This window comes from Eschrichtius robustus, chromosome 1, assembly GCF_028021215.1.
Source record: "Eschrichtius robustus isolate mEscRob2 chromosome 1, mEscRob2.pri, whole genome shotgun sequence".
Lineage (NCBI taxonomy): Eukaryota > Metazoa > Chordata > Mammalia > Artiodactyla > Eschrichtiidae > Eschrichtius > Eschrichtius robustus.
In genome coordinates, this window is record NC_090824.1 from 25,562,099 (window position 1) to 25,589,342 (window position 27,244).

The 27,244-nt window shown below is 43.3% G+C and overlaps 1 protein-coding gene across 3 annotated transcripts in view; it reads left to right on the plus strand.

Moving 5' to 3' along the window:
- TMED8 (transmembrane p24 trafficking protein family member 8) overlaps nt 1-22,144 on the plus strand; it is a 30,875-nt gene extending 8,731 nt beyond the window's left edge. Inside the window, exons 2-7 of one of the 3 annotated variants that reach the window (XM_068542010.1) lie at nt 4,513-4,594; nt 10,399-10,528; nt 12,277-12,403; nt 12,803-13,108; nt 14,403-14,531; nt 14,989-22,144. In XM_068542010.1, the coding sequence (XP_068398111.1) occupies nt 4,513-4,594; nt 10,399-10,528; nt 12,277-12,403; nt 12,803-13,108; nt 14,403-14,531; nt 14,989-15,038 (824 nt within the window). In that variant the 3' untranslated portion in view covers nt 15,039-22,144. Of the gene's footprint in view, nt 1-4,510; nt 4,595-10,398; nt 10,529-12,276; nt 12,404-12,802; nt 13,109-14,402 lie in introns of those variants that run through there. The other 2 variants (XM_068542007.1, XM_068542012.1) reach the window with 2 other exon arrangements.
- Nucleotides 22,145-27,244: the final 5,100 nt, after the last annotated feature.

A 27,244-nucleotide genomic window follows, 5' to 3' on the forward strand; every position in this document is an offset into this window, starting at 1 on the left:
GTAAATGGAAGGATCTACCATATTCTTAGTTTGGAAGACTCAGTATTGTAAAGATGTCAGTTCTCCCCAACTTGATTTATAGATAAAATACAATCCCAGTAAAAATCCTAGAGGGTTTTGGTGGGCCTTTTGGGTGGAGTTTGACAAGGTGGTTCTAAAATATATATAGAAATGAAAGGCCATAAATACCAAAGACACTCAAGTAAGAACAACAAGATGGGAAGATTTGGTCTATCAGGTATCAAGACTTTTTTAAAAAAGTTTTATTGAAATATAGTTGATTTACAATCAAGACTTATTTTAAGGCTTTTACAGAATAGCCCAGTTAAGCCCTAGGAATAGAATAAAAGCCTAGAAACAAAATCTTTCATTTGCAACAAAGATTGTACTGTAGAGTAGTGGGGCAAGAATGGTAAATATTGCTGGTAAAATTGAATATCCTAAGAGAAAGAAGGAAAAGAAAAAAAACCTTGATCCTTATCTCACACACCATAAACACAAAAAATCAACTCTAGTTGGATTGTAGATCAAAATGTGAAAAGAACTACAATAAGCTCCTAGACGATAATAAAGGAGAATATTTTCTTGATCTCAATGTAGGGAAAGACATCTTAAACAGGACACACAAAGACTAATAAAGGAAAAGATTGATAAATTTTGACTACATTAAAATTAAGAACTTTGGTTCATCAAAGGACAGACACCATTAGAAGAGTGAAAAGGTAAATCGCAGAGTGGAAGCAGGTATTTATAACATACAACTGACAAAAATTTGTATCCAGAACTTCTATAAATAATAAAATGACAATCCAGCGCTCAGCTTTTGGCTCAGAGGAGGCCAAGGTGCAGCTTTCTTTGGTTGTCCCTAATCCGGGCTCACCTGACACCAGCTGCCTGGACCCCACCACGCCTTGTTTCTTTTTGCTTGAATGCATTATTTTCTGTCTCTGACAGTTGTCTCCTCTGCTTAGTCATCTGCTTTTGCATGGCATGCAAAGGCTTCTTCCAAAAGGTAGCCTCAGTCCCTGACCCGACTGAGGCTCTTCACAGTTTGTTTTGGTCTCTGGTACCAACCCCAGACTTGGGGGAAGAGAATTGGAAACTGTGGGGCAGATGTTCACCCAAAACCAATAGCAACATAGTGTTCCCTGGTCACAGGACTGCCCCTTCAAGGCTGTGGACAGGCAAAGTTCTTAAGAGAGGGTTGTAGACATCTCTAATATAACATCATTCTCTGTAACAGGGAAAGATTTGAAACAGAGTCTAGCTCTAACAATAGGGGCTTGGGGATTGGTTAAAGAAATTATGGTACAGCCTATGGGATAATATGCAGCCATTTAAAATTATTGTTTTAGTCCCTTTTTTATTGACCCTGAAAAATTTTCATGAATAATGTTCAATAACATTAGGTACATGTCCTTTCAGAAATATAGGTATATAAATAGAATTTTTATATAAATATTTATATAATATGTACATATATAAATATTATATATACATTTATATTTGTACTGAGCCCTAGAATGAGTAGAAACTATGAAACATTAATGGAATAATTAATGAAAAGCTGTATTCATACCTGGGCTAGTAGGTATTATAGTCCAACTGATCAACTCATGGTACAGTATTGTCCAGTAGAACCTGTGGTCTCCATGCCCCACCGAAAGTTGGTTGCTGGGGATAGGGGGAAAATATATAAATATACAGATGTATATACGTATACATTTATCTATATATGTAATACATATAAATATGCACATATATGTGTATGTATATGTATAAATATATTTCTGAAAGGATATGCACCAAAATGTTAACAATGGTTATTTTTGGCTAGTGGGATTGTGTTTGGTTGTTTTGTTTATTTCTTGTCCGTATTTCCTGATTTTTCTACACTGAATAATGGATTATTTGTATATTAAAGTCTGGAAGGGTAAATGCAGAATGTTTTCATATCTGTATTTAATTTGTTCTACAATGCACAAAGCATGTACTTGTGTCATTTCAAAAACCTAATTTAAAATCAATAATATGGATACATAAAGTCCTGCATTTAAGTTAAGAAGTCAGTTATTTTCCAAAAATCTGTTTCAAAAATAGAGCATAGGAGAGACTTAGCTTGGAATAAGTTTATTTTTATAAGCCCTTGGAGATCTTGATTGACTTATTTAGGCCAACGGGGTAAGTTTGCAGTTAAAAAAATCTAGTGCCCAGTTAATGTCTTACGTCAAGAAATACCGTGTCCTTATTAAGAGATAATTGTCTCCATGTACTCTGCATGGTTTAGAACTCATCTGAAAAAGTTGTCCATTTTAGCTCTTTTCTTGAAATGGAACAAAGAGATGATGGAGAGAGCTGGAGATGGTAGGCCTGGGAAGGAACTTGCAGGAAATGTGATAGCAGGCTGTAAATATTTGAAAGGATATTGTGGGGAGTAGTGATCGAAGAGCAGAATTTATTAGGAAGCAAATTTTACTTAGGTCAACATAGGGAAGAACTTTCTATTCTCATTATCTCTTGGTGAAAAGGGCCTCTTCGAAGACTAGGGGACCCTGGGGAACGTCTGACTTTTGTCTTAGTTCCTTTGTTGAGAGGTGTAAAGAAAACCTCAGTCCTCCTGTGTTTCTCCTTTACTCTCTCACACAGCCACACTCTTAACACTTCTGACACCAGATGTGTGGAGTTTTTTCCCTGTACCAAGCAATTCTGCAACACCAGCTGGGTGTCCTACAGTTTAACTCAATTCTAAACACCATCTACCTGGAGATAGTGTCAAATCCCACTGGTTAAGGGCTCAATCCTACAAGATTGCTCCCATCCCACTTCAGATGCCAATCGCCAGTAGTAGTTCCCCAGGTTACCCACAACTTCTGTCAGACTTGACTACAAATTGGTAGTTCCCATGACTTCCTCCCCCTTGGGTTTGATTAAATGCCAGAACAGCTCAGAGGACTCAAGGAAACACTTATGTTTACCAGTTTATGAAAAGATATGGTAAAGGTTACAGATGAACAGTCAGATACAGAGGGCGAGGTCTGGGAGGGTCCCAAGCGAAGGAGCTTCTGCCCCCACAGAGTTGGGGGTGGGTCACCCTCCTGCTATAGAGATGTGTTCACTGAGCTGGCTGCTCTCCAAACCCAGTACTTTTGGGATTTTTATGAAGGCTTCATCATGTAGGTGTGATCAATCATTAACTCCATTTCCAGCCCCTCTCCCCTCTCTGGAGAACGGGTGGTGGGGTTGAAAATCCCAAGCTTCTAATCATGGCTTGGTCTTTCTCGTTACCAGCCCCCATCTAGGGGCCCAAGAGGCACCTCTTTAGAACAAGAGACATTGTTATCACCCAGGAAATTCCATGGGATTAAGGGACTCTGTGGCAGGAACCAAAGTCAAAGACCAAATAGTAGAACAAAAGGTACTCATAGTGCTCTAATCACTTAGGGAATTATAAAGGTTTTAGTTCTGTGCCAGGAACTGGGGGCAGAAACTAATATATGTATTTTCTGTTATCTCACAAGAGGAAAATCAGGTGACATAAGCTCTAAGGTCTTTCTACCTATGAGAATGTGAGTTGACAAAAAGAAAATAAGATCCTATTCACATACAAAAAAAAAATGAGACTAAAGTTGAACACAAATATTTACCTGTCATTTATACTTTTATGTTGCTACCAAACTCTGAAATTTTCAGTGTTTGAGGTTTACATCAATAAGTTATATTTTATATTGAGAAGTGAACTTTGGGCTTCAGTTTTTTTGCTGTCTTAACTAGAGGAGGTTCACCAGGCGTTATGTAAACACACTAAACCATATGCTTTTCTGAGTGCTCACGGAAAGGCTAAATGAATACACCATGAAACTTAGTAACACCTAATGGTTAAGAGCATAATTGCCTGGGTTTGCATCCTATCTCTATGCCTTAGTTTCCTTACCTGCAAAATGGCAATGATAATACCAGTCACAGGCTTGTTGTGAGCCTGGGAAACTGGTCTTCGTTGTACATTTCACCTGCATATTCCTTGATGATGCCCAGCAGTTATTCAGTAAGTCATTGGTGAATGAGTGAATGAGTAAATGAATGAAATTACAAAAATCCTTTACCTGACCCTGGATACAGTGATGTAAGCTGATCGAATGTAGAGGTGGCACTCTCTACTTTGGCACTGAATTCCCGTTCATTTCATTCTACATTCCATTCTGTCCTCTACGTTCTGCCTAGTTTAACCATTTGCTTTCTGTGAAATGTGATCCTTGAATTAGGATGAATTCTGTGGGGACTTGTTTTGGAAAATGACATTTTTTTTTTATGAGTGGGTTATAATGGTCTGAGAATACTTGGATGTGATGACTTGAATAATTTATGTACTGGGCCTCCCAGAGTATAAAGTTTGTGCCTAGATTATTTTTAGAAGGAGAAAGTTGGTTGAAACTGCCAGATTTTTTAAAAAGATACAAGATAATTATTATTGTGTTCCTTCTCCAGTACTGAAGTTTTCTTCCCGTGATTTTCTAGACAATGAAGATCTAGAAGTCACCAAGGTCACCTCTCTAGCAGCTTCTGCCTCTGATCCAGAACCCCATTCCTCACCCTACAGGTAGGGACCGCAACTACTTTGGATATAATGCTTCTCGGGGTTTTATCTTCTGAGACGGTAATTGATGAAAGAAGTAAACAGTGACTTTAAGGGGGAAGACAAGATGAAGTGAAGAGTATGGAGTGTTTTGTCATTAATTAATCAACCCTTAAGTGTGTTTAGGGGGAATGCAGGTCTAGTTCAGGTTATAAAATTTTCTTTAACTCTCAGAGAATAGAACTGTAACAAATAGTGTAGTGTCTTCATTTATCTCCTCTTGAAGACCAGGTTCAAATGTTAAAACATTAGAAATGGATCCCAGGGACTTCCCTGGTGGCACAGTGGTTAAGAATCCACCTGCCAACGCAGGGGACATGGGTTCGATCCCTGGTCCGGGAAGATCGCACATGCCGTGGAGCAACTAAGCCTGTGCACCACAACTACTGAGCCCGCCCACACACCACAACTGAAGGCCGTACACTCTAGGGCCCATGTGCCGCACCTACTGAGCCCGCATGCTGTAACTACTGAAGCCCGCGCGCCTAGAGCCCGTGCTCTGCAACAAGAGAAGCCACCGCAGTGAGAAACCTGTGCGCCGCAACGAAGAGTAGCCCCCGCTCGCCGCGACTAGAAAGCCCGCCCGCGCACAGCAATGAAGACCCAACGCAGCACCCCGCCCCCCCAAAAAAAAGAAAGAAAAAGAGTGTCCACAGGTGGACTTTCAAGAGAACATGTGTTTGGTTTTTACCCATAAAATGCACACACACACACACACACAAACACAGTGTTGGAGGCAGTTTTTTATTATGTAATTTTCAGATTAAACCACGATGATGATCTTCAGGTTGTCAGTCTTAATTTCCCTCTCCACCCATCTCATCCTCCTGCCATCACTGATATCAGAGTATATAGCAGAAAGGGAATAGTAGCACTGAGCCCTAGAATAAGTGGAAGCCACGAAACATTAATGGAATAATTAATGAAAAACTTATTTTGGAGAATGCTGAGCTAGTGAATATTATAGTCCAACTGATCAGCTCATGGTGCAGTATTGTCCAGTAGAACCTGTGGTCTCCATGCCCCACCCAAAGTTGATTGCTGGGGGTGGGGGTATGTCAAGACTTCTTTTTCTTTTGGCTACGCCACACGGCATGCAGGGTCTTAGTTCCCCGACTAGGGATCGAACCTGTGCCCTCTGCTGTGGAAGCGTGGAGTCTTAACCAGTGGACCACCAGGGAAGTCCCATGATATTTTTAAAATGTTATTTCTTAAGTAGAAATTCTCTCCTCTTACCTTTGTATATGAAATAAAACTTTTTCCCCCAGAATTCAGACGATGGAAAATAATAATAATTAATATAATTTTAATACAGTTGGTGATAATAATATAATAGCCACCCTTTATTGAATGCCTCTCTGTAATAATGATAATAAACTAGTTACTTTTTATCAAATATTTCTGTTTGCTCAATACTGTACTAGGTGTTAAAATGTATTATCTCAGTTAATCCTCATAACAAACCGAATAAAGTATTTTTTTTTAAGATGAGGAAAATGAAACAGTGAATTTAATAATTTTCCCAAGTTCACACAGCTTTAGTTTTGTTTACTCTAAAGCTTATTTCTCATAAGTAGCAACAGAAGGGTTTTGAGTTCTATGCTTAGAGCTACTAGGTTATTACATATAAGGATACTTTTAGAAGATATAGCCTCCTCCAGGCATTGATTATTTGAGATAATTCATGTTCTCATCAAATCCTGTGAGAAGAGTGTCCTTCTGTCCTTCTGTTTTCCTGCCACCGCCCTTTTTCTGCACATGTTGATTTTTGTTTGTTTGTTTCGTGGCCACGGCCCGTGGCATGCGGGATCTTAGTTCCCTGACCAGGGATCGAACCCCTGCCCCCTGCAGTGGAAGCGCAGAGTCTTAACCACTTGACCACCAGGGAAGTCCCTGCACATGTTGATTTGAAGGATCCTTGGGGGATGGCTTTTGGTACAGAGCTGATTTTTTCATCCTAAGAGTAAATAAATTTTTTGAGTGAAGAATATAGACTATTCTTAGAAAAAAGGAGATACAAATTACAAGTTTTGTTTCTAAAATCTAATGTGTGAAGAAAAAAAATCCAGCATGCATGACGCCTGAAGTCTGGTGTTTGTGTTTTGTATATTTTAGAAATGGAAACGGCATGACTCTCGATCTTTTCTAGTGAGGCTGGCTGGCCAATCTCTCCCTCCCTTTGGGATGGCCTCCCTGCTCTGGGTTAGCATAAACCAGAAGGCTTACAGTGAGAGTTTTTCCTTTACATGGTTTATCATCTGCATCAAGTGATTTGCAATTTATCTTTCCCAAAGTACCTTTCACTAATTCTTCAGAGCATAAAATGCTAATGTGAATATTAAATTTATGTAGCTGTGCATGTCCTGTTTAAAATGTTTTTTAAATAAGCAGAACCATATTTGTGCCAAGTAGCGTGCACAAAGGCAAAGAAGAGACTACATTTTAGATGCCATATACAGTAAGGTCAGGCTGATGGTCAGAGTAACTATTGTGTTCTCACATTCCGAATAGTTCTCTTTTGTTCCCCAACAGAAGTTAACTTATTCATTTATTCATTCAACAGATATTTATTCAGAGCCTGCTATTACCTGGCAGTGTTTTAGGCACTGAAGATACCACAAATGAACAGACAATCCACATCCCGGGTCTCATGTAGCTTATATTCTAGTGGGGGAGGTAGATGGAAAAAAAGTATACATCGTATTTCATAGAATCTAAGTTGTCATCAACTATAAGATGTACTGTTATTTTATATACCACCAAGAAAGGAAAGAATGCCCAAGATAGGCTAATAAGAGACCTCCCGCAAAAGCCTGCACCTTCAGTGAAAAGAGAAACGAGGAAAGAGATTGCTCCACACAGAAAAGGAGCGCAGGGCAACTTGAATGACTCAACCTTGGCGCTGTCTAAGGCGGGAAAAATACCTCCCCTGAGAATATGAGCCACAAGTCTGTTGTGTAAATTCACTCTGCCAGTGTGGTCCAAACAAAACTCTTAAACAGAACATAATTCAAGTCACCTCAGTTGGTAGCATTCCCAAGCCCTGGCAGAAGCAAATGCAAATCCCCTGAGGAGGGATTCCGTGTCACTCCAGGCCCACGGCAGTTTTAAGCTACCACCAGTTTTTAGGACATCCTGTATTTCAGTTGTATTAAAATCTGAAAACAAATATGCATCTCGCAGTCAACAAAATATGTTATATAATATGTCAGGCAGTCATCAGTGCAGTGAAGAAAAATGAAGCAGGGTAAGGGTGTAAAGAGTCATCGATGAGCCAGGGAGGGGAAGCCTCTCTGAAAGTGATGTCTGAGCAGAAACCTGAAGGACGGAAGGAAGCCCTGAGTAACTGGGGGAAGAGTATTCTAGGCTGAGGCCATAGCAGGCCCCCAGACCCTCAGTGGGGGAGTGCTTGAGGTGCTTGAGGACTCTCAGAGATTCAACAGGCCATTGTGACTGGCGTGGACTGGGCAAGGCAAGAGGAGGTCATTCTAGGAGATGAGGTCAGAGTGCAAAGGGCCTTAGGGTTCCATGCGACAAGCTTGGCTATGGAGGCTGTTAGTATAGAGGGGGTAAGACCCAGTCCCTGCCATCAAGCTCACCTCCTAATAGAGGAAGAGACATAATAAGTAGTGCCAAGGAACCAAAATGGACTCTCATTTCTGGGTTTAAGGGAATAAAATAGGCTCACAGCCTAGACCAATTTACAGTTTGCACAGAATAATCAACCACAGCTCTGATTTTCATAGTAACTACCTCTTGTTTGTTCTGAAGTAAATTGGAGTGACTTAGATATTCCAAAAGATGGCTCTGTTTTATCTGAAGAAGAGGTAATTTATAAACTAGGAGTGATCTTTCTTGTTTATGTTAAAAAAGAAAGAAAGAAAGAAGAAACTAATGAACTCCAAAATAAGCCCTCTGTTTCCCCATGCTGTTTGTAGTGCTGTTTCCCAGTTGTTTGCTCAGCCTGTCTGAGGAAATGGACGATACCCTAAAGCAGCAGTTCTCAAAACTTTACACTCTTAAAGTTATTGAGGACCTCAAAGAATTTTTGTTTATGTGAATTATATCTTACAATGTTTACTATACTAGTAATTAGAACTAGAAAATTAAAAAATAGTTATTCATTCATTTAAAATAATAAGGAACTCATTACATGTTAATATAAATAACATGTCTTTAATGAAAAACAATTGTTTTCCAAAGAAAAAATAATTTAGTGAGAAGAGGGATGTTGTAAATCTCTTTAATGTGTGTCTTAACAAAAGACAGTTGGATTCTCAGATCTGCTTCTGCATTTATTCTGTTGTGATATCATATGTCATGTAGTCTCTGGAAAACTCCACTGTAAACTCTTGAGAAGATGAAAATGAAAAAAGGCAAATAATATTTTAGAATTATTATGAAAATGTTTTGACTTCACAGACTCCCCTGAAAGAGTCTTAAGGATGCCAGGGGTCCCTGGACCATACTTTGATAACTGCTTGTCTAAAGACTCCATGCCACCTTTTGTTGGCAACAGATTTCCAAGAGGCCTGGGGTATTGTGCTACAGCCCCAGCTCTTAACTCATTTTCTAGTCTCTCCAAAGCCAAAAGAAATGGAAGAGAGCATAAATTATTCCCTTGCTTCTTTAAAATCAACTATTAGAATAGTGGTTTTCTTTTTTTTAATTTTATTTTTGGCTGCGTTGGGTCTTCGTTGCTGCCTGCGGGCTTTCTCTAGCTGCGGTGAACGGGGGCTACTCTTCGTTGTGGTGCGCGGGCTTCTCATTGCAGTGGCTTCTCTGTTGCGGAGCACGGGCTCTAGGTGCGTGGGCTTCAGTAGTTGCAGAACGTGGGCTCAGTAGTTGCGGCACGCAGGCCCTAGAGTGCACGAGCTTCAGTAGTTGTGGCATGTGGGATCAATAGTTGTGGCGCATGGGCTTAGTTGCTCCATGGCATGTGGGATCTTCCCAGACCAGGGCTCGAACCCGTGTCCCCTGCATCGGCAGGCGGATTCTTAACCACTGCGCCACCAGGGAAGTCCCAATAGTTGTGTTTTAAGTTATTGGGATAGTAGATTAACGTGCTTAAAAAAGTGAGGGTGTGCTATGGATATCAGCGATAGGGTGTGAATGGAAACGCTGAACTGCTCCTGGCGGAGAGGGTTGCCTTGCTAATCAGTCTGTACTTCCTTTGTTTTGTGATCAGTTTCTGGCTTAGGCGAGGCCTCCTCCCTTTGCTTCTAACAGCAGCTTTACGTGTGGAACAGAACTGGGATTCTAACACTTCTTTTGTTGAAATTCTGTGCGGAGTAAATGGCTTGGGCCCCAGAGTGAGGAATAAAAACCAGACCTGCGGTCTATCTCAGATAACTGAGCTGTGTGTTTACCATGGTTCTCGGAGCCTGGGATGTGGTGTTGTCAGTCCTGAGCCCTCACATGCTGTCACTGCTTCATTGTAGGCCATTTCAGCCCTGGGCAGTGGTCAGCTGAAATGACGGTGGGCCCAAATGCCAGAGGAAAGCAGGGCTTGGGGGTACCCTTTGAAGGTTTTTTTTCTTTCTGAGTTTCTCCAGGACCATTGTGCCTTTGGAAAGAGTCCTTGAGGGGAATTCCCTGGCGGTCCAGTGGTTAGGACTCCACGCTCTCACTGCCAAGGGCCCGGGTTCAGTCCCTGGTTGGGGAACTAAGATCCCACAAGGGAACTAAGATCTCACAAGCCGCACGGTGCGGCTGGAAAAAAAAAAAAAAGAGAGTCCTTGAACTGACATGCTCTCTTTCTCTGGGAGGCCACAGATGGTATCTCCGGTGAGGGAGGATGCCACAGAAGATCAGCAGAAGGCAGCCGGTGCCATGGAGGCACAGGCCTCGGTGGAACAGGAATTGCTGTCTGCAGACCAGGCCCAGGTCCTCAGCAAGGTAGGGCGCACATTCTTACTCTCTCTCTGAAAAGCACTAGTTTGTGGCAACAGAATTTAGATGCATTTGGATGGGTTGGAATTAGAAAGCACTGTCATCTCAGGTTAATTATTTGGGGAATGATCATGTGTATCCTCCCCAGGGCCCGTCACTGTACTAGTACCCAGTAAGCATCTTTTCAAAAAATAAAGTGTTATAATGAATGTTCCCACGTTGCCTAAAATCCACTCGATGTGAGGAAACTTTAACCATTGGATTATGTGTTAGTCTCAGTTTTCTTGTGGTAGATCTACTTGGTATTTATGGTAAAGATTCCATAGAAATGGTACCAGTAGTAGTGGTCTCCCTGCCATGGAAGGATGGGTTGTTTGTATCATTATTAACATATATATTAGAATAACAAATGGTGTCAGTAAAGACAATGCTGAACATTATAGTTACATTTGTATGATGCTTTAGAGTTTACAAAGCATTTTTATCCATAATACAATACTTCATTTACTCCTGAGAACAACCTTGTGAGATAGGTACCATTATGTCCCCATTTTAGAGATGAGGAAACTGAGGCTAAGAGCTGTTAGTGACTTTACTAAGTCTATGCAGCTAATAAGTTGCAAACTAAATCTTTTGTTTAACCTTCTGTAAGAGGAAGGACTCATTCAAGCAAGTTAGTCAAAGTCTGATTTACCTCATTTAACATTGGAAATAAGAGCTGAAGGACTTACTCTTCAGAAACAGATATTATGAGAAAATAGTCTGGGAGGATTACAGCATTCATTTATTCATTCATTCATTTATTGCAAATATAATTCTGATTCCTTAACTGGACTGCTGTCTCACTAATGTGCTCTTCCGTGTTGGCAGTAGGCATACATTTCTTCTTGAGTTGCTTGTCAACTGCTTGGAGAAGGAGCAGGAAATTAAGGCATAATAGCATGAAATAGGGGAATGGTAATCTGAGTGGTTTGAAGTGAAACCCACTAGGGAGAGACTGCAGGCTCCTGCCATGGGTCAGTGAGGGCTTTGAGTATTGAGTGATATTTGCACTTATGTGCAAGTTAGATGTCTGGCAGCAAATATACTGTTTAAATGCAAATCGTGGGGCTGGTCTAAGGTGAGATTGTGATTATTTATACAACATTGTTAGTGAATGAGACAACCTATAGGGTAAGACATCCAAGGTGTGCCATGGGTGAGAGAGAGAGACAGAGACAGCCAGAGAGTAGGAGCCAGATTCTCTCTCTGCAGTACTTTGGTGAACTGATTGACAGTGACCTGGAAGTAACCTTTGGATGGAAATTGTAGCAGGAGGATGTGTGGCCGAGTGAAGGTTGAGCTAAAGCCCAGATGCAAGAGCTGTCCTGAGAGGAGCCGAAGGGAGGGACTGCAGGCATGGCCCAGAAACGCTGGGCCCGGAAACGCTGTCGATGGAAAAGTCAGTAGCAAATTTTGAGGATGTTCGTGGGCAAGGATTTTATGAAGAGTCTGAAGTGGGAAAGTTGCAAAAAGCAGGAGAGAACAAGAAAGAAGCTTTAAACTAGGGAACATGTTGATGGCATTAAAAAAAAAAGTTGGTAGAATTTATTAGCAACCTGTAGCTGGAGGAGAGAGCAGGAATGTTGACTAGCACTCAGACTGTGAGTTGGGAGAGTGGAGGTAATAGGGCAGGGGAGGCAGCCTTCAGGTGGAAAGAGGCTAATTGGAATCCGCCTTTATATATGTCCCGTAACCAGAGTTCTCTTCTGCAGATGGCCAAGTACCATGGTCTGCCAAGGTCTGGGGACATCGTTATGATCCAGTCTGAGCACACAGGAGCTGTAGATATTCTTTCAGCTGATTTGGAATCTGCAGACCTTCTGGGGGACCACAGGAGAGGTGAGAACTTTGGGGGTGTGGAAGGTGTTTTTTTTTTTTGGTTCCCAGTGGGTACTTAAAGAAAGGCAGGCAGACAGATGGAAGGAAAGAAAGAAAGGAAGGAGAAAGCATAAGATTACATAGGTGATTATATTACAAAAGGAGGAAAAACAACTAGTGTCTGAATATTACATTCTGGATAGAGTACCAGGTATATATATGGTACTTAAAGAGACCTATTTCTTAAGCTGAGTAGCTGACCCACCTCAGGGCAGTGCTCTCTCCTTCCTTGTGAAAAGAAGTCAGGGAAGCCAGTAGGAAGAATGTCTTCGACTATGACAACCTCTCTGAGCAAAATGCCGGGTGTGGCAGCATTTCCTCTGGGTTTCTTTCTCAGTAGTAAGCTGCCTGTCCTTTCAGTCTCCCCACCTCTGATGGCTCCTCCGTGCATCTGGACCTTTGCCAAGATGAAGGAATTCAAAAGCAAGCTGGGCAAAGAGAAGAACAGCCGTCTGGTGGTGAAGCGGGGTGAGGTGGTGACCATCCGGGTACCTACCCACCCAGAGGGGAAGCGTGTCTGCTGGGAGTTTGCGACCGATGACTATGACATTGGCTTTGGAGTTTACTTTGACTGGACCCCTGTAACCAGCACTGACATAACGGTGCAGGTCAGTGATTCCAGTGAGGATGAGGATGAAGATGAGGAGGAAGAGGAGGAGATTGAAGGTAAATTTAATTTTAACATAATTTGCAGTTTCCTTTTCTGTCTCAACCTAATTTGCAGCGATCACTTCCTGTGTTGTACCAGTCATCCTCTTCCTGAGAATGCAGGTGAAGAATCCCTTTCAGCATGACAAGCTAAGTTGAGTGATGCAGGTCAAAGTCAGACCCTCAAAGAACATTCTGGTGGGGTGGCTTTGATGCCTTAGTGGGAAGCTTCTTTTCTTTTTAATCAGTACCTAGCCATGTCCCCCAAGATCTCCTTGGGGCCAGGGATGGGTCGGGGGCAGGGAAAGGGGTGGGTCCGTGCTGGTGTATGTATGGGCCGTGTTTTTCAGATCACATGTATAAATCTGAGATTATTTTATGTTTCTCTCTTACTTGTGGGATATTTACATTTATTCTTGGTCTGGAACCAAACGGAGTGATTACTAATTTAGTGATTGCTAAATGTACCCATTCTCTCCTCCCTCCAAACTGTCACAGCTGGTTGACAAGAGCAGTTTTAAAAATAGTCTGTGTGCTCTGTTCCAGCTGTTACTTGCAGCGCCTACTCACATGGCCCTGAAGCTGCTTTTGTTTGTTTGTTTTGTAGATTAAGAGTAGGTTCTAAGCATTAGCCTTATTCCTTTATTTTCCTGTATAATCTTATGGGAAAGATTAAGTCATTAAGTCATTCCCTTAACTTGCTTCTTCATGGAAAAGCAAGTCTGCAGGGAAATCTGCATGTATTCAGGAAGGAGGAGAACCTCAGATCTTATTTGCTGCCCTTCAGGGGGACCAGTAGGAGTTCGGGGTCACTCCATATAGCACTTTCACCTGCATTTCCTACCTCCTTTAGCTAGTTCTTTTACCTGTTGGATGAAAGGATGTCAGAATTTTCCCTTCTAAATATCTTTTTCTCCCCCTTGGAAATTTCCAGATACTCCTGGAGCTAGGAAGGCTCTATAAGGCTAAATCATTGTTTCTCAGTGCAGATACTGTTGGCATTTGGGGTGAGACACTGCTTTGTTGAGAAGGTACTATCCTGATATTTAGCACTCCTGGACCCTTGAGCACTGAATGCCCCTATCACCCAAATGCTGTGACCCGTATCACTGTGACCCATATCACTGTGACCCGTATCACTGGTCACTCTGATGGCCTGAAGGCCACCAGACATTTCCAAATGCCCGTAGGAGGGCAATAGTATCTCCCCTGGGTGAAAGCCACTGGGTTACCTGGTCCATCTTTTCACCCTCAGGTAGGTGTATTTGGTCTCTGAGCTCATATCCAGACACTCTGCCTTTTGCTCATGCAGACCCTGTCCCAGCTGGAGACGTGGAGCGAGGCTCCAGGAGCTCCCTGCGGGGCCGCTATGGGGAGGTCATGCCCGTGTACCGGCGGGACAGCCACCGAGACGTGCAGGCCGGCAGCCACGACTACCCTGGTGAGGGCATCTACCTGCTCAAGTTCGACAACTCCTACTCCCTTCTGCGCAACAAGACTCTCTACTTCCACATCTACTACACCAGTTGAAGGCCCGCTGGGACAGTGGGTAGGCGGTGTTCGCTGGCTGGAGCAGGCTGCCAGCTGGGGCCTCTTGTTTTGGATAGGCAAGAGCTAAAAGTTGAGCGTGGGGCTCCCGACCCTCACGCCCTGGCTGGCGTGCCTGACTGTTGACCCCATGTAGCTTTTCCCCCTCCCAGGCTTCTGCAGATGGTGGTATAGTGCCCCTGTTCCGCGGTCCCTGACTCACGCTCTTCTGGCTTTAGACTCCAGCAAAATCTCTCTGTGGAGGAAACCATCAGGCAAAAGCCTGAAAGGAAGTTGGGTGTTGCCTTTTAAAAATAGGTTTGTTTTGGTACAAGGTGTATTATTTCAGTTGCTGTTCTCTTCTCTTCCAGAGCCTTTATTGCAGATGTGTTTAGTGGCACCCACTCTCTTCACTTTTTGAAAGGGCTGGAAGAGGGCAAAGCGCTTTGTCCATGAAGGAGCCCAGTTTCCTGGATTGAGAAAGCTCTGTCCAGCCTCTCACCACTGCCATGTTCCCACCTGCGGTTTCTCTGTGGTCTCTAGCACAGGCTGGGGGCCCTCGCTGCCTTTGGAGGGGCTCTAGTCCTGATGGTTTGACTCCGCCTCTTTCTCTCCTCTTTTCCCTTTTCTAAGTCTGCGTCTTTGCCATTACAGCAAGAACTTCCATGCAATCCAAAATGATGATCACTGTAGTCTATGATCTTCTGGGAAGAAAAACTGCCTCCATCACTCCCTATTTCAAGAGGCACTGGTGGTCGAAGCGGAAAGGGTGGAAATTAGGTACTGGATTGATGTCAGAACCCACATTTTTGAAAGTCAAGTATTACTAAATTATTTTTTTTTGTATAATCAAAGAAGGAGGGGTACAATCTGAGAGAGGAGGTTAAAAAAACAAATAAAACAACACTCCAGATTCCCCACGATTTTTTTTTTTTTTTTTTTTTTTTTTGGTCTTTAGGAGTGTTATTTAGAAATTTTGCTTTGGCACCAGTCAGATTTCCAGAGTTTCTGGATTTAGGTTTCTTGCATTGAGGGCTCAAAGCTTTTGGTGTTCAAAGTCTCTCAGGAAAGGTGATAATGAAACTTCACTGTTGCTGCTGGTGTATTTGTTCTTTAGTCCCTGGTGACCGCATTTTCCACCCTGTGAGCCCTGAGGCCCAGGGTGCTGCAGCCAGTGTCACCAGAGCAGTAGGGTGTCCAGGCCCCCAGCAGAGGAGGGGGCAGAGAAGGGACCACTGCGATTATCTGTACCTCCTTCTTTCTTATCCCTTGTGTCAAGCCTGTTACTGCCTTAGGATTCTGAGGAATAATTAGATTTATTTATTACTTTATTTATTTTTAAAGCACATTTCATTTTGCCTTTGAAACAGTTTCCGTCTGTTTCTCAGAAGGCTTCCATCTGCTGTGAGCCATTGAGGGCACCTCTTCTGTGGAGTTAAAGCTGACGATTTCAGGAGGAGTGGGGATGTTCCACTCCTGCAGGTCAGTCCTGTGATGCTTTGGGAGGAGTCCGCCCCTTCTCAGACGGACTGGTTACGCCAGCTTACCCCGGCACTCCCTGTTAGGAATTCTAGATTGTGAGGGGATCTGCCCACTTGCCCCAGATTGTGCAGAGGACTTGACTAGCCAACCAGAGGCATCCTGTGATTCTAGGACTTCGAAGTCCTTTGCCTACTCTGAGGAGTCAGCTTCTTCACGATGTTTCCTTTAGCTCATTCATTCCTTGTGTGGGTGCCTCACACCAAGCCTTCCCTCTGCACAGAAGCAGAAACTCAAAGAACAGGGCTTCTCACAATAGGTCTGTAGTGGCACCTACGTTATGAACAAAGGGCGATACAGCTGCACCTTCTGTTCCTCTGGGGGCAAAGCCCCAAGTAGGAGAGGATGCTGTGGACCACCATAGCATCCCCATCCTCTGAGCGGCCTCATACCTCCATTATTTTATATTTGAGTGCATTTTATAGAGGATTATACTGGCCCAAATTTATATACCTTGTAAGAAGTTAGAAATTATTTTAGTGACTGCCTATTTGGGCAGTGAAAGCAAACTTGCTGTGCGTCATCCCATCTGGTAGCTGTATGACTGCTCTTTTCATCACTGAAGTTGAATCATGCCTTAGCTAATTGAATAGAATCTTTATAAAATAATTTTCTACTGAGCTGTTCTCCAGTCAGCTAAAGCCTGGCTTATTTTTCCTGTTTATTATTAACTTCTGACTTTCTCTTAAAATGGAGCTGTCAGGCCATTGGAAGCTCCCTGGGATAACATTTATTGTTGTTTATTTTTGCCATCAGAGCCTGTACTTATTTTCTTTGGAATCCTAGTTCTGTGGCATCAGGGAAGCCTGAGGGACTTGTTCCCATCGCCTCTGTGTGCCTCTTATTGTCTGGTCACTTTTGAAGTCCTGGACATTGTTACATTTCATTCTGTACTGGTGTTTCATTAACAGTCAGTGCTTCTTTGATCCATTCACAAAAAATAGGTAAATTAATTCACCATCTAATTAATTCACTATCCTGTATTAAGTATCTGAAATTATTGAACTTTAGGGACAAAATATTACTTACCGAACACAGGTAATTACTGAGAATTTCATAGTCCACCAGACCCTAAGAGGTATCACTTCCTTAGTCTCTCCCTGTCTGAGTTTACAGAACCAAACAATCAAATGAAAATCGTTGCTTTCACCTTCACCCTCTTCTTTAGAGGATAAATAAATATTAACATATAATGGAAAGAAGGTACTTCACAGTAGGAGAGAGACTGGAAGTCTCTCCACAGAGTGGCTGAGTTCTTAAGTTTCTTCAGTTTGTTTAGTTTTGCTACTTTGTTGAGAGACAGGGCTTTTAGAAAGTTTAGAGTATTAATTTTTCCCAACATTTTATTTTGAAAAATTTTCAGCAAACAAAATTTAAAAGAGGGTTTCCCTGGTGGCGCAGTGGTTAAGAATCCGCCTGCCAGTGCAGGAGACACGGGTTCGAGCCCTGGTCCGGGAAGATCCCATATGCCGTGGAGCAACTAAGCCCGTGCGCCACAACCACTGAGCCTGCGCTCTAGAGCCCGCGAGCCACAACTACTGAAGCCCGCGTGCCTAGAGCCCATGCTCCGCAACAAGAGAAGCCACTGCGATGAGAAGCCCGCACACCGCAAAAAAGAGTAGCCCCCGCTCTCTGCAACTAGAGAAAGCTTGCGCGCAACAGTGAAGACCCAACACAGCCAAAAATAAATAAAATAAATTAAAAAAAAAATGTTTAAAAACAAATTTTTAAAGAAGTATATAGTAAGCACCCTTATGTATATCCAGCACATAGATTTTAAAATTATAAATTGCTAAGTTTTAAACAAAGATGATTCTGCCATTCTGTTCCTTTTGACAAGTATCCAATAGAGTATATTCCCTGCACAGACATCGGCTCTCCTATGTCAGAGAGCTCCTGGTTTATTAGCAGAATTATTTCATTCAATGCCAGTTACCTGGGGAGGTGGTCCTCATAAAAATGTTTCTTGGTCTCCATCTTTCAAAACTCATGCTGTATTTCCCCTCTCCCTCAGGCCATAATTTCTCATGTTTTCTTCTCTACCTGGCATGTCAGACTGAAGGTAATTGTGAAACTGCTCTGGAAGGACTTTATTCTAATCTCTGTTGCTTTCCAACACATCCTCAGGACTCTGAAATTAAAACTCAATCCTCAGATAATATGTAGCTTTAAAAGGGAAGTAGGTAGCAACTTGAAATTAGGCCATTCTTAGTTATTTTTTTCTTAATTGATTCATGCACTTTAAAAATATTTTTATCTGTTATTTAGGAAAGAAAATCTTAGACTTTTAAAAAGTATATATTGTCCCTTATAATATGTATATGGAAGAGTTAAACCTGAAAGCTCACTGTCTTATCTTGATCACTGGGTTTAGATATTGTTGTAAAACATCATTTATAGAAAATATGTGTTTGCATGTTTTTGATGAGCCCTATCCAGTCCCTCTTTGAAAGAATTAGGTGAGGCCCAAACCCTAAAGTCTGTATTTTTATATTTATTTTAAGACTGCTTTTCTGCAAAGGGTTGCCTTATAACCCCAAAGTATAAGGTTCTAAGGTACAGAGCTGAGTGACCCTAACATTTACACAAAAGGCTATTGTTTTAGAGGAAGGGGCAAGAGTGAAACAGTTCATGCAGCTTGTGAACTGCCTTTTTACATTGATAGTAAGGAATGAAAACAATGAGAGGGAGAGAGAAAAGCTATCAAATGTATCCCAGAATTCTGCTCATATCCTGATTTTGTGTAGTTCTTTAGTTTGCATTTCATCCGTTGGAATTGTTCTTTAGGCCAGAAGCCTCACTGGTTCTCACTGTGCTTGTTGGAGAAATCCCAAACCTACCTGTCTTTTCCAACAGGATCGACTTTAGAAATATTTTTGAGTAGGTCTCCTCTGCTAAGTGTAATCCTGACCTGAAGATTGATTTCATCTCTATATTCTCTGAGACTTGTGAGTCCAGTGCCATGAAAAAAAGATGGTGAGTTTAGAAAGAGGCTAGGAGGAGTTCCAGCTGTGTCACTGTAGCCTCAGTTGGTTTTGACTATGGCTAAAAAGGGAAGAAACGGGTTAATTTTGACCAACATCCCAGAAGAGCCGCAAGCCACAAGAGTGTGTTTGTGAACAAGCTCTGCCCTCTGTAGGCTGACTTCCCTGTGAGGTGTAGGAATCGCCATCTTCTTTAATCTGTGTGGGACAGTCATACACACAGCAGGCAATGGGACCAACCAAACAGACACAGTTTGTTCTTCATTTTAGAGCTTCCATTTAGAATTTCTCCCGGGTCTAAAAGGTCCAAAGCAACCACTTTAACTAGTCTCTTTCCACCTGGCCAAAAGTGTAGACCTTTTAGAAACCTGAATTTGCTAGAAAAGGAAAGAGCACCATCCATGTAGAATCTCAGTGGTTGAAAAGGGAAAGTGAGTTTCTGTCTGAAGGAAGGTGATTTCATTTTTTGTTGTTGTGAGGGGTAGCTTGCTAAGGGATTTATGCTCTTTAGAGAGCAAGTCATTGTATTCATTGTATTTGATTGTGCTCATGGAGCCATGATGCATGATTCTTTGGGGAGTAAATAGGGAATGGGTGTCTAAAACCAGTCACAAGTTGGGTGCTTTCCAGCAACCCAGTATATGGTGAATATTCATATGGCCAAAGTCCCAATTTTCACGCACATGGGATCCTGCCCCTAAGCCTTCATTCCCACATAGCTGAGAGGTAAAGAGAGGGACTAGGCCCCCCTCCACTTCTCTTATTTATGGTATTGTTTAGCACTGGCAGCATGGTATCCAAGGCCTCAGTTTACCTGGTTAACCAGAATTAAATAATAACGTGTGTTGAGTAGATAAAGGCAATCAACCTAGGTTGGAAGTAGGGCTGAGGAGGGATTATGACTTATAGTCCCACATTGGGGTAGCTGGGTAACTCGTGTATGACTGTGTGGTTGGAACTCTTACTAACTTTACCAGGTGAGTGAAGAGGATGTGATAATGCTATGCTGATGAGGACGACAAATTAATTGAGTTGGCTAAGAAATAGAGCAAGGCCTCCATCTACGGGAAGTAGATTCTGTCACCGGCTATGAGTGGAATCTCAGAGTGAGCGTGAGCTCTGCAGGTTCTCAGAGTCTGGCTTCAGAGCCCGCTAAAGGAACCAGCCTTCTGTGGGCAGTGACTCTGGCTTTCTGCAAAGGAGAACCTCCTGGGAGTTGGTTCCTGGTGGTCTCTTTTCTGGGAATGGGCGGAGACACCCCAGCAAGAGCTGCTTTGGCTCCCTTGGTACCTGGTTATGGTCAGTGTTGCCCCTTTGCTCTGTCCAACCAGTCCAGCACCTGTGGGCATTCCTTTGACACCTACCCAGTTATTTAGGTAGTGAGGTTAGGGTAGGATTTGGGACCTAAAGGGTGAGAGAAACTTTGCTAAGTATTGCGTGGCCAGATTTCAGAAATCACTGCTCCCTCTGGGGTGTTGCATGTCCCTGCTGGAACCAAGAAGGCCAAACAAAACTCCTCCTATTTAAAAGTCTTGTCACCAACCTGAGAAAACCCAATTAATTGCCTAAAGCCTTGATAGTGGGGTTCATTTACAGTTAGTCCCTCAAAAACTAAGTCCAAAGGCACAAGACTCTGGATTTGAAATTATTTGTAGTCCCAGTCACTGGTTTGAACTCATGATCTGATTTCTTTTAGTCCCCCAGGCATGTGGACCAGAGTTAATTTCATGGCTGTTCTTCACTCTTAAGAGATAAGGAAAAGGTGCCCCAGAAGTCTAGAGATACAGGCTTTTTCAAAATTAAATTCCACAGTTTTCTGTCATTTTAAGCAGATAGTTTTGACTTATCTAGGGATAAAATAATATATGTGAAATGATTTCCAGGGGACAAAATTTATTTTCTAAATGTTCTGATATAGGGTCATGAACAATTGTTAAGTTTTGGTTTGAAATATCATAGTATATGGGATTACAGAAGAGCCCTTAACTCACCGTCATGTAAAGGAGCTCTCTTCCTGAACTCTTTCTCTCACTCAGGTTTGAAATGCCTCATCTGTAATGTTACCTGTAAGTGATTGTTATTGTTGGTTTTCAGGTTCAGGCAAGAATCATCTGGAAAACATTATCCTAATTCCTTCTCTCATGTCCTAAGCAGTACATTTTACTAAGAAATTCTGTATTAAAAACAGTAACAGCCCTTTCTGAGATTATTGTCCCATAAATGAATTTGTTTTTATTTAATCAAGTTGAATTATTTCCATTTAGCCATGTTCAAGAGCAAGTAAAGTCTGGAGAAAGCAATCCAGTAACCCATGAATCTGGTGTACGCATTCCCTTAATAATGGGAAGTGTTTTGAAATCCCCAGAAGAAAGCTGCTTTGTAATTAAAGTGATGGATTGTAAGGAAGCCAGACTTTGGGTAAGGATTTCCCTAAACTACTTTATGCCATTTAGCTTATATTTCTGAAAGGCCTGCTTTGGTGCCATGCACTGAGATCTATCAGTTGATTGAAAGATGATCACGCTTTCTTGGTAAATATTTAAGCAACTGGCAACCACAACGGCATTCTTTCCTTATCGTTCTGTATCATGCACTGATGCTGACGTTACAAAAAGGGGTCTGGAAGGGAAACAGTGTCACAGTCTTTTCTTTAAAATCAAAGTATCCCAAGCAATCGTTTATTGAGGTCAACTTGTTTTACATGTACCCTATCATGAGGAATGCTGTCAGCATCTCCTATGATTTCTAAGAGCTCTGACCGAAATTGTTATTTGTTATGTCCTGCTGAGTGGTTTTTCCTTTAAAACACCATACTTTTACCACCCTGTGGCACTGAATGTGTTGCTGAGATACGTAGATGATCCTGAGCTATGGTTCCTGAAATAGCTCAGTTCTTTTGTTTTTATATTATGTAACAGTTTTGTGATGCTTTTGTGCATTCTTTGTCTTCTCTTCCGAATTTTGGAATCTGTCATAAATAAACTTTTTCACTATGCACCTGAAACATTTGAGTTATATCTTAATGAACGTGACTTAGAGTTAAAATTTTTTTATTCATCTCTCTTCTGCATCTTAAGAAGAAAAGTATTCTTTAAATCTATACCAATTATTTTATAATCTATTATTATAAAAATTAAGAAAAATTAACAATTAAGAAAAATGGAGAATGAGATTAATGATAGATCTTTCATCTGCATTTAAATTTATGGCTGAGTATGAACTGGGATCTGGGTTTGGCCCAAGGGCAGAAAAATTGGGTTTAGAGTAATGATTACTTAATAGAATATTACTGAGTTTTGTTAGTATTTGGTCCCCAGTGATGTTCATTTTCCAGTGGGCTGACTTACTCTATTCAAATTTGGAATCAGTAGTTTGGACACCACGGTAACCATTTAACATAGTCTAGGTGATATTAATCCAGCCTACTTTCATTTACAGAAATGACACCATAAGATATCTTTGACATCTCTCAAAATGCTGCCTCAAAAAAAAAAAAAAAATGCTGCCTCTGCACATCCTTGGTGCCTGTTACAGAACAGGAAGGACTCACATCTGAGCAGAGAGGGGTGCCATTTAAATATTTTCTTCGGTGATATCTGTGGTCTAAGATGAGCCTGTTAGATCTTTCCCTGCCTTCCTCTGCCACATATTTTAGAGGCTGATGTATAAAGGAGGAAGAGATCTGAACTAATTGTGAGTTAGATGAGTATAATCTTCCCACCAAACTACACCACAAGCAATAATAAAAAGCCCAGGCAGACTACACATAGCTGGGGATCTTTAAAGCGTTGTGTTTGGGTGAGCCAAATGTAGTATGTCACTGCTGACACAGAACATACTGGAGATTATTTTCCAACTTTTAAAGGCACTCATATCTGCCATATCATTGACCCTGACATAGTTCAGGATCATATAAATTTGTGCAGGCCACACATTGCAGCCTTGACATCCAGCCTGATGTTCCTTAGCCCATGAGGTTCTGGCTACACTCAGCAGCCATCTTAGTTCACATATTCGCCCAAATGGGATGACACCTGCTTATGACCTTGGAATCAAGAGCTAAATAGCTTATCTTTAAAAGTTAGGAGGAGCCAGTAGAGTGAGTACTTATCTTATGAATATGTGTATCTACCTGCTTGTCCAGTAAGTTTACTACTTTCCTTAATGGTTATATAAAATTGCTTTGGAATAAAATCGTATATATTTTGCTTTGTTCTCAAAGATTTCCTGGCAGCACCCCCTTCCTGCTTTCATCCTTCTAAAGTATTTGCCAGGACTTACTACGTCCATAGAGTTGGAAGATCCTCCACATCTAATTACCAGCATCAGGCCACTCCGTCTGTTCTTCATCCGCTGTGGCCACAGCCACTGCGGGAAGATGGCAGATCAGATCTCCCTGCGGTCCCTGGCGTCCCAAGATCAGGTGTCTGTGGATCGTTCTTCACAGATCTAACAACTGATGTGGAAATGAAGAAGGACCTGACTTTTCACCATTCAGTCAGCCTTTGGGGAGAAACCCCTCCTGGAAAACATCCTCTGAATAGGTGATGGCTTTTGGTTTGAGAGATACACCTGACCCCCCAAAATAACAATTTATTTGCAGACTTGAGGGAATTGAAGGGGGGGTAGTTTTTAAAAACCCTTTATAGAAGCTTAATTATTGCTAAGCCTTGGAGCCATTGTCTGACCTCTAGAGAAAAGTCTATGCACTTGGGGAAATATTTGCTCCTTCATGATCTTCCAGGGCCCTGAAAGAGGAGAGAGACATTCAGGGAGGGAGGGGGTAGCCAGCCACGGTTGTACGGGAAGGATATGTCTCAGTTTCACATGCATTCATGGAGCAGGGCTAGTCATCTTGCTTGGTACTGGGGCAAGAGAGGTCAGGAGTGTAGCCCTAGAGGAGCTTGAGGGAGCTCTGCTTTCACGCAGGGAAGAAGGCTTAGTAACGCTGCATTCTCTTACTCCTCAGAGCACAGCTAAGTTCCTCTGGGAATAGAGAAGAGGCTTCCCTTCTCTCCCATGTATCCAGCCCCAGGTCCCGGGAGGATGGTTCCCTAAGGGGAGGGGCTGCAGTCGGCCAAATCTCAGGTCTCCACGTTCCTGAGCAGCAGGGCAGCTACGCATGTCGATGACCTGGACCCCACAGAGGCCCCGGGCCTGGAACACGTGATAGTCTCTCTGACATAAAACTGCAGGCCCAGAAATCCACAGAGGCTCTCCTTTCTCATGAGCTGTGGTCATTCAGTGAGGCCTCAACTCTACTCATCCCACTGCCCGCCCCCCCAGTCCTTTCCCATCCCTCAGGGGGTCCTGAGCCGGTGGCTCCCCTGGGCCTGCCTTCTCTTGGCAGCCCTTCTGAATCCATCCCCCCAGGTCCCCTCACCTCTACAGCCCCAGCCCCCAAAGGCCAAAGGAGACTCCAGGAAGTTCTGGCAGGCCCTTGGGAGCTGAGTTGGTCCTGCATTAGTCTCCTTGGCTCCAGGTGAAGAAGGCAGCAAGGATGGTTCCCAGCCCTGGCCTGGAGACCAGCTTGTGTTGCTACAGACTGTGTGGAGAGCTCTATGGCTTAGGTTCTAGCTTTTTTTTTTTTTGGCCGAACCACATGGCGGGGTCTTAGTTTCCCAACCAGGGATCAAACCCGGGCCCCCTGCAGTGCAAGCGCGGAGTCCTAACTGCTGAACCGCCAGGGAATTCCCATGGTTCTAGCTTTAAAATACAAAAATCTCCTTCACAAAAGCATCATGAAACAAGGAGGACTATGGTTCTCCTACAGCTGAGAACCACAAAGGTTAGTCCGCCGTGTCTCTGGGTGGCTCAGGTCATGGATGTGGGGACACTTGAAGAACCCAGCACTTCCCAGGTGAGGCAGCTCAGAGGAGGCTGGAGTGAGTTTCTTTGGCTTAGACACATCTGTTTTTGTGAGGAAGGACAGCTTTGTCTGGGTTTGGGGAAAACCAGATGATAAAGGAGGGCCTCAGAAATGTCATGGACTCCAAGGATCTCACTGAGCCCAGAGGAAAAGCCACAGCGTTTGATCTCTACCCTCCTCTACCCACGGCTGGTTTTCACCTCACACTCAGACACGTATCTCAAAACTCCTGTTGAACTAGAGGACCGGAACTATGAGAAAAATATTAAAATGAGTTTTGTGCATTAAATGAGGATGGTTTTTATAAATGCTTGATAATGGAGGCTGTATCGCCTCTTTACCTGATTTAGATTTCCTTAAAATCTAAATTTTAAGGTGGCCAACTCAGTTTTGGCCACCAGTTTTAGGATGGCTGATGGAGCCTCAGGTTAACCAAATTAATATTTTGAGACCGTCCAGGAGGAGACCTGAGTCAACTCTTGGATGCTATCTCAGATCAGACAGACAAGCAGATAGATAGGCAACAGGCCCATGATGTTGAGGGGTGGAGATAGAGATGGCCAGTTAAATTTCCAGGAATAAGTGGAGGGACATAAGCTCAGTAAGAGCAGGGGCCACGTCTGCCATATCCCCAGTCACACCCCCCAGCTCCCAGCGCGGGGAGTCCCCTGGGAGGGCTCACTGCATGCTGAGTGGGGGGACGTGGGACGTGCATTACCAGCTGGAGCAGGACAGCCACCAGATAGTTTCCTTCTAGGAAGAACCCCAGTCCGCCCGCTCGTTATACCTAGTTCCCCATAGAATCATTCAGGGCTGGGGAGTGGTCTCAGGTTGTCTCTGCGCCTGTACCTTGTCCTAGATGTGGATTCTATCTACTGCCTGTACTTCCCAGAAGTCTCTGTGCTCCTCTGTTGCCTGGAAACGAGACTGGGAGGAGGGAGGAGTAGGGGAACCTGGTAACCTCAGCAGTACTGGAAATTGTTTTGGATCATTTGGGCTCCCAAACGCACATGTTAGTGACAGGCAGAGCCAGCTGCCTCCTTAATCTGGGAAAGTGGTGGCAGCTCCCCATTTGGCCAAGCCTAGCCCCTGCAGCTTGCCCGCTGCTCCTTGCTGGCCCCATTGTCTCTCCAGGGCCAGGGAGCACACTGCCGTGGGAGTTGCAGGAGCACAGCCTGAAGTATGGGGCCACCCTGCTTTCCCCTGAGTTCATTTTCTCTTTAAAATCCACAGGAGCTTGAATCACCTTCAATGTCAAAAGTCCAAGTCTGGTGACTGGTTACTGATCCCTGAGCTGAGGAGATTAGTCTCTTATCTCAAGTCTAAGGTTTCTTGGTGAGAGCCCAGGTGAGCCTTATGCAGCCAGGCAGGGCTGGAGTAATCTGAGGAAAAGGTCCAGATGGCAGCAGGCAGGGCAGGCACAGTCTCCCTCACCATTGCTATGTCCCCTCTACCTTCCTGGGCTTCTCTCTTGGCTCTGCCAGGACAAACTCACTTTGGGAACAAGAGTGGCCCACCTTGGTCATTCTAGAGCCTGGAACCCAGGCCATCTAAGAGAGAAGGAGAGACCACCAAGGAGCCCAGGATGAGAGGGGAGAACTAGGTGCCCTGGGATTGGAGCTAAAGAAAAGGGACTCATGGCTGAGAAAGGTGGCTTCCATGTGGACCAGACACATCTATCTTAATTCCCTGTTTAAACCTCAGCCACACAGGGGAAATGAAATCTCACGTATGGAACATAAAATCATCTTGTTTCACTCCCAGAAGTGACCCGCATCTCCCTACAGTATCTCTGCCCGAGGTGATCCTGGTTCTGGCTGAGCACTGCCAGGCATGGGGACCTGCTCCCTCCAGGGCAGCCCAAGGTAAGCCGTTACCCGGCTGGCCTCCTGCTAGCTTGGTCAGTAGCTGTCCATACTGCCCACGGAGGAGGCTGCCTCCAGCTCCCAGGACCGCTCACAAGTGGATGTATCCTAAGCACCTAATCCTGAGGCTGGTCCAGAGGACGCTGCCCCTGAAGATGAGGGACTGGGTTGAGAGGGCCAGCGTCTCCTCAGTGCTGCCATGGCAGTGAACAACGGGACCACTCCCAGGCCTGGGCACTCATCTGGTCACAGGAGGCTTTCTTTCCTGCTTCTTATACCTGGATAAGGTATAAGGTTCTCTTCTGGATCTTGTCTGATTTTCTCAGGCAGGCTTTTGGGCTTATTTCTCTTCCTTGCCCTTAGGTCCCAG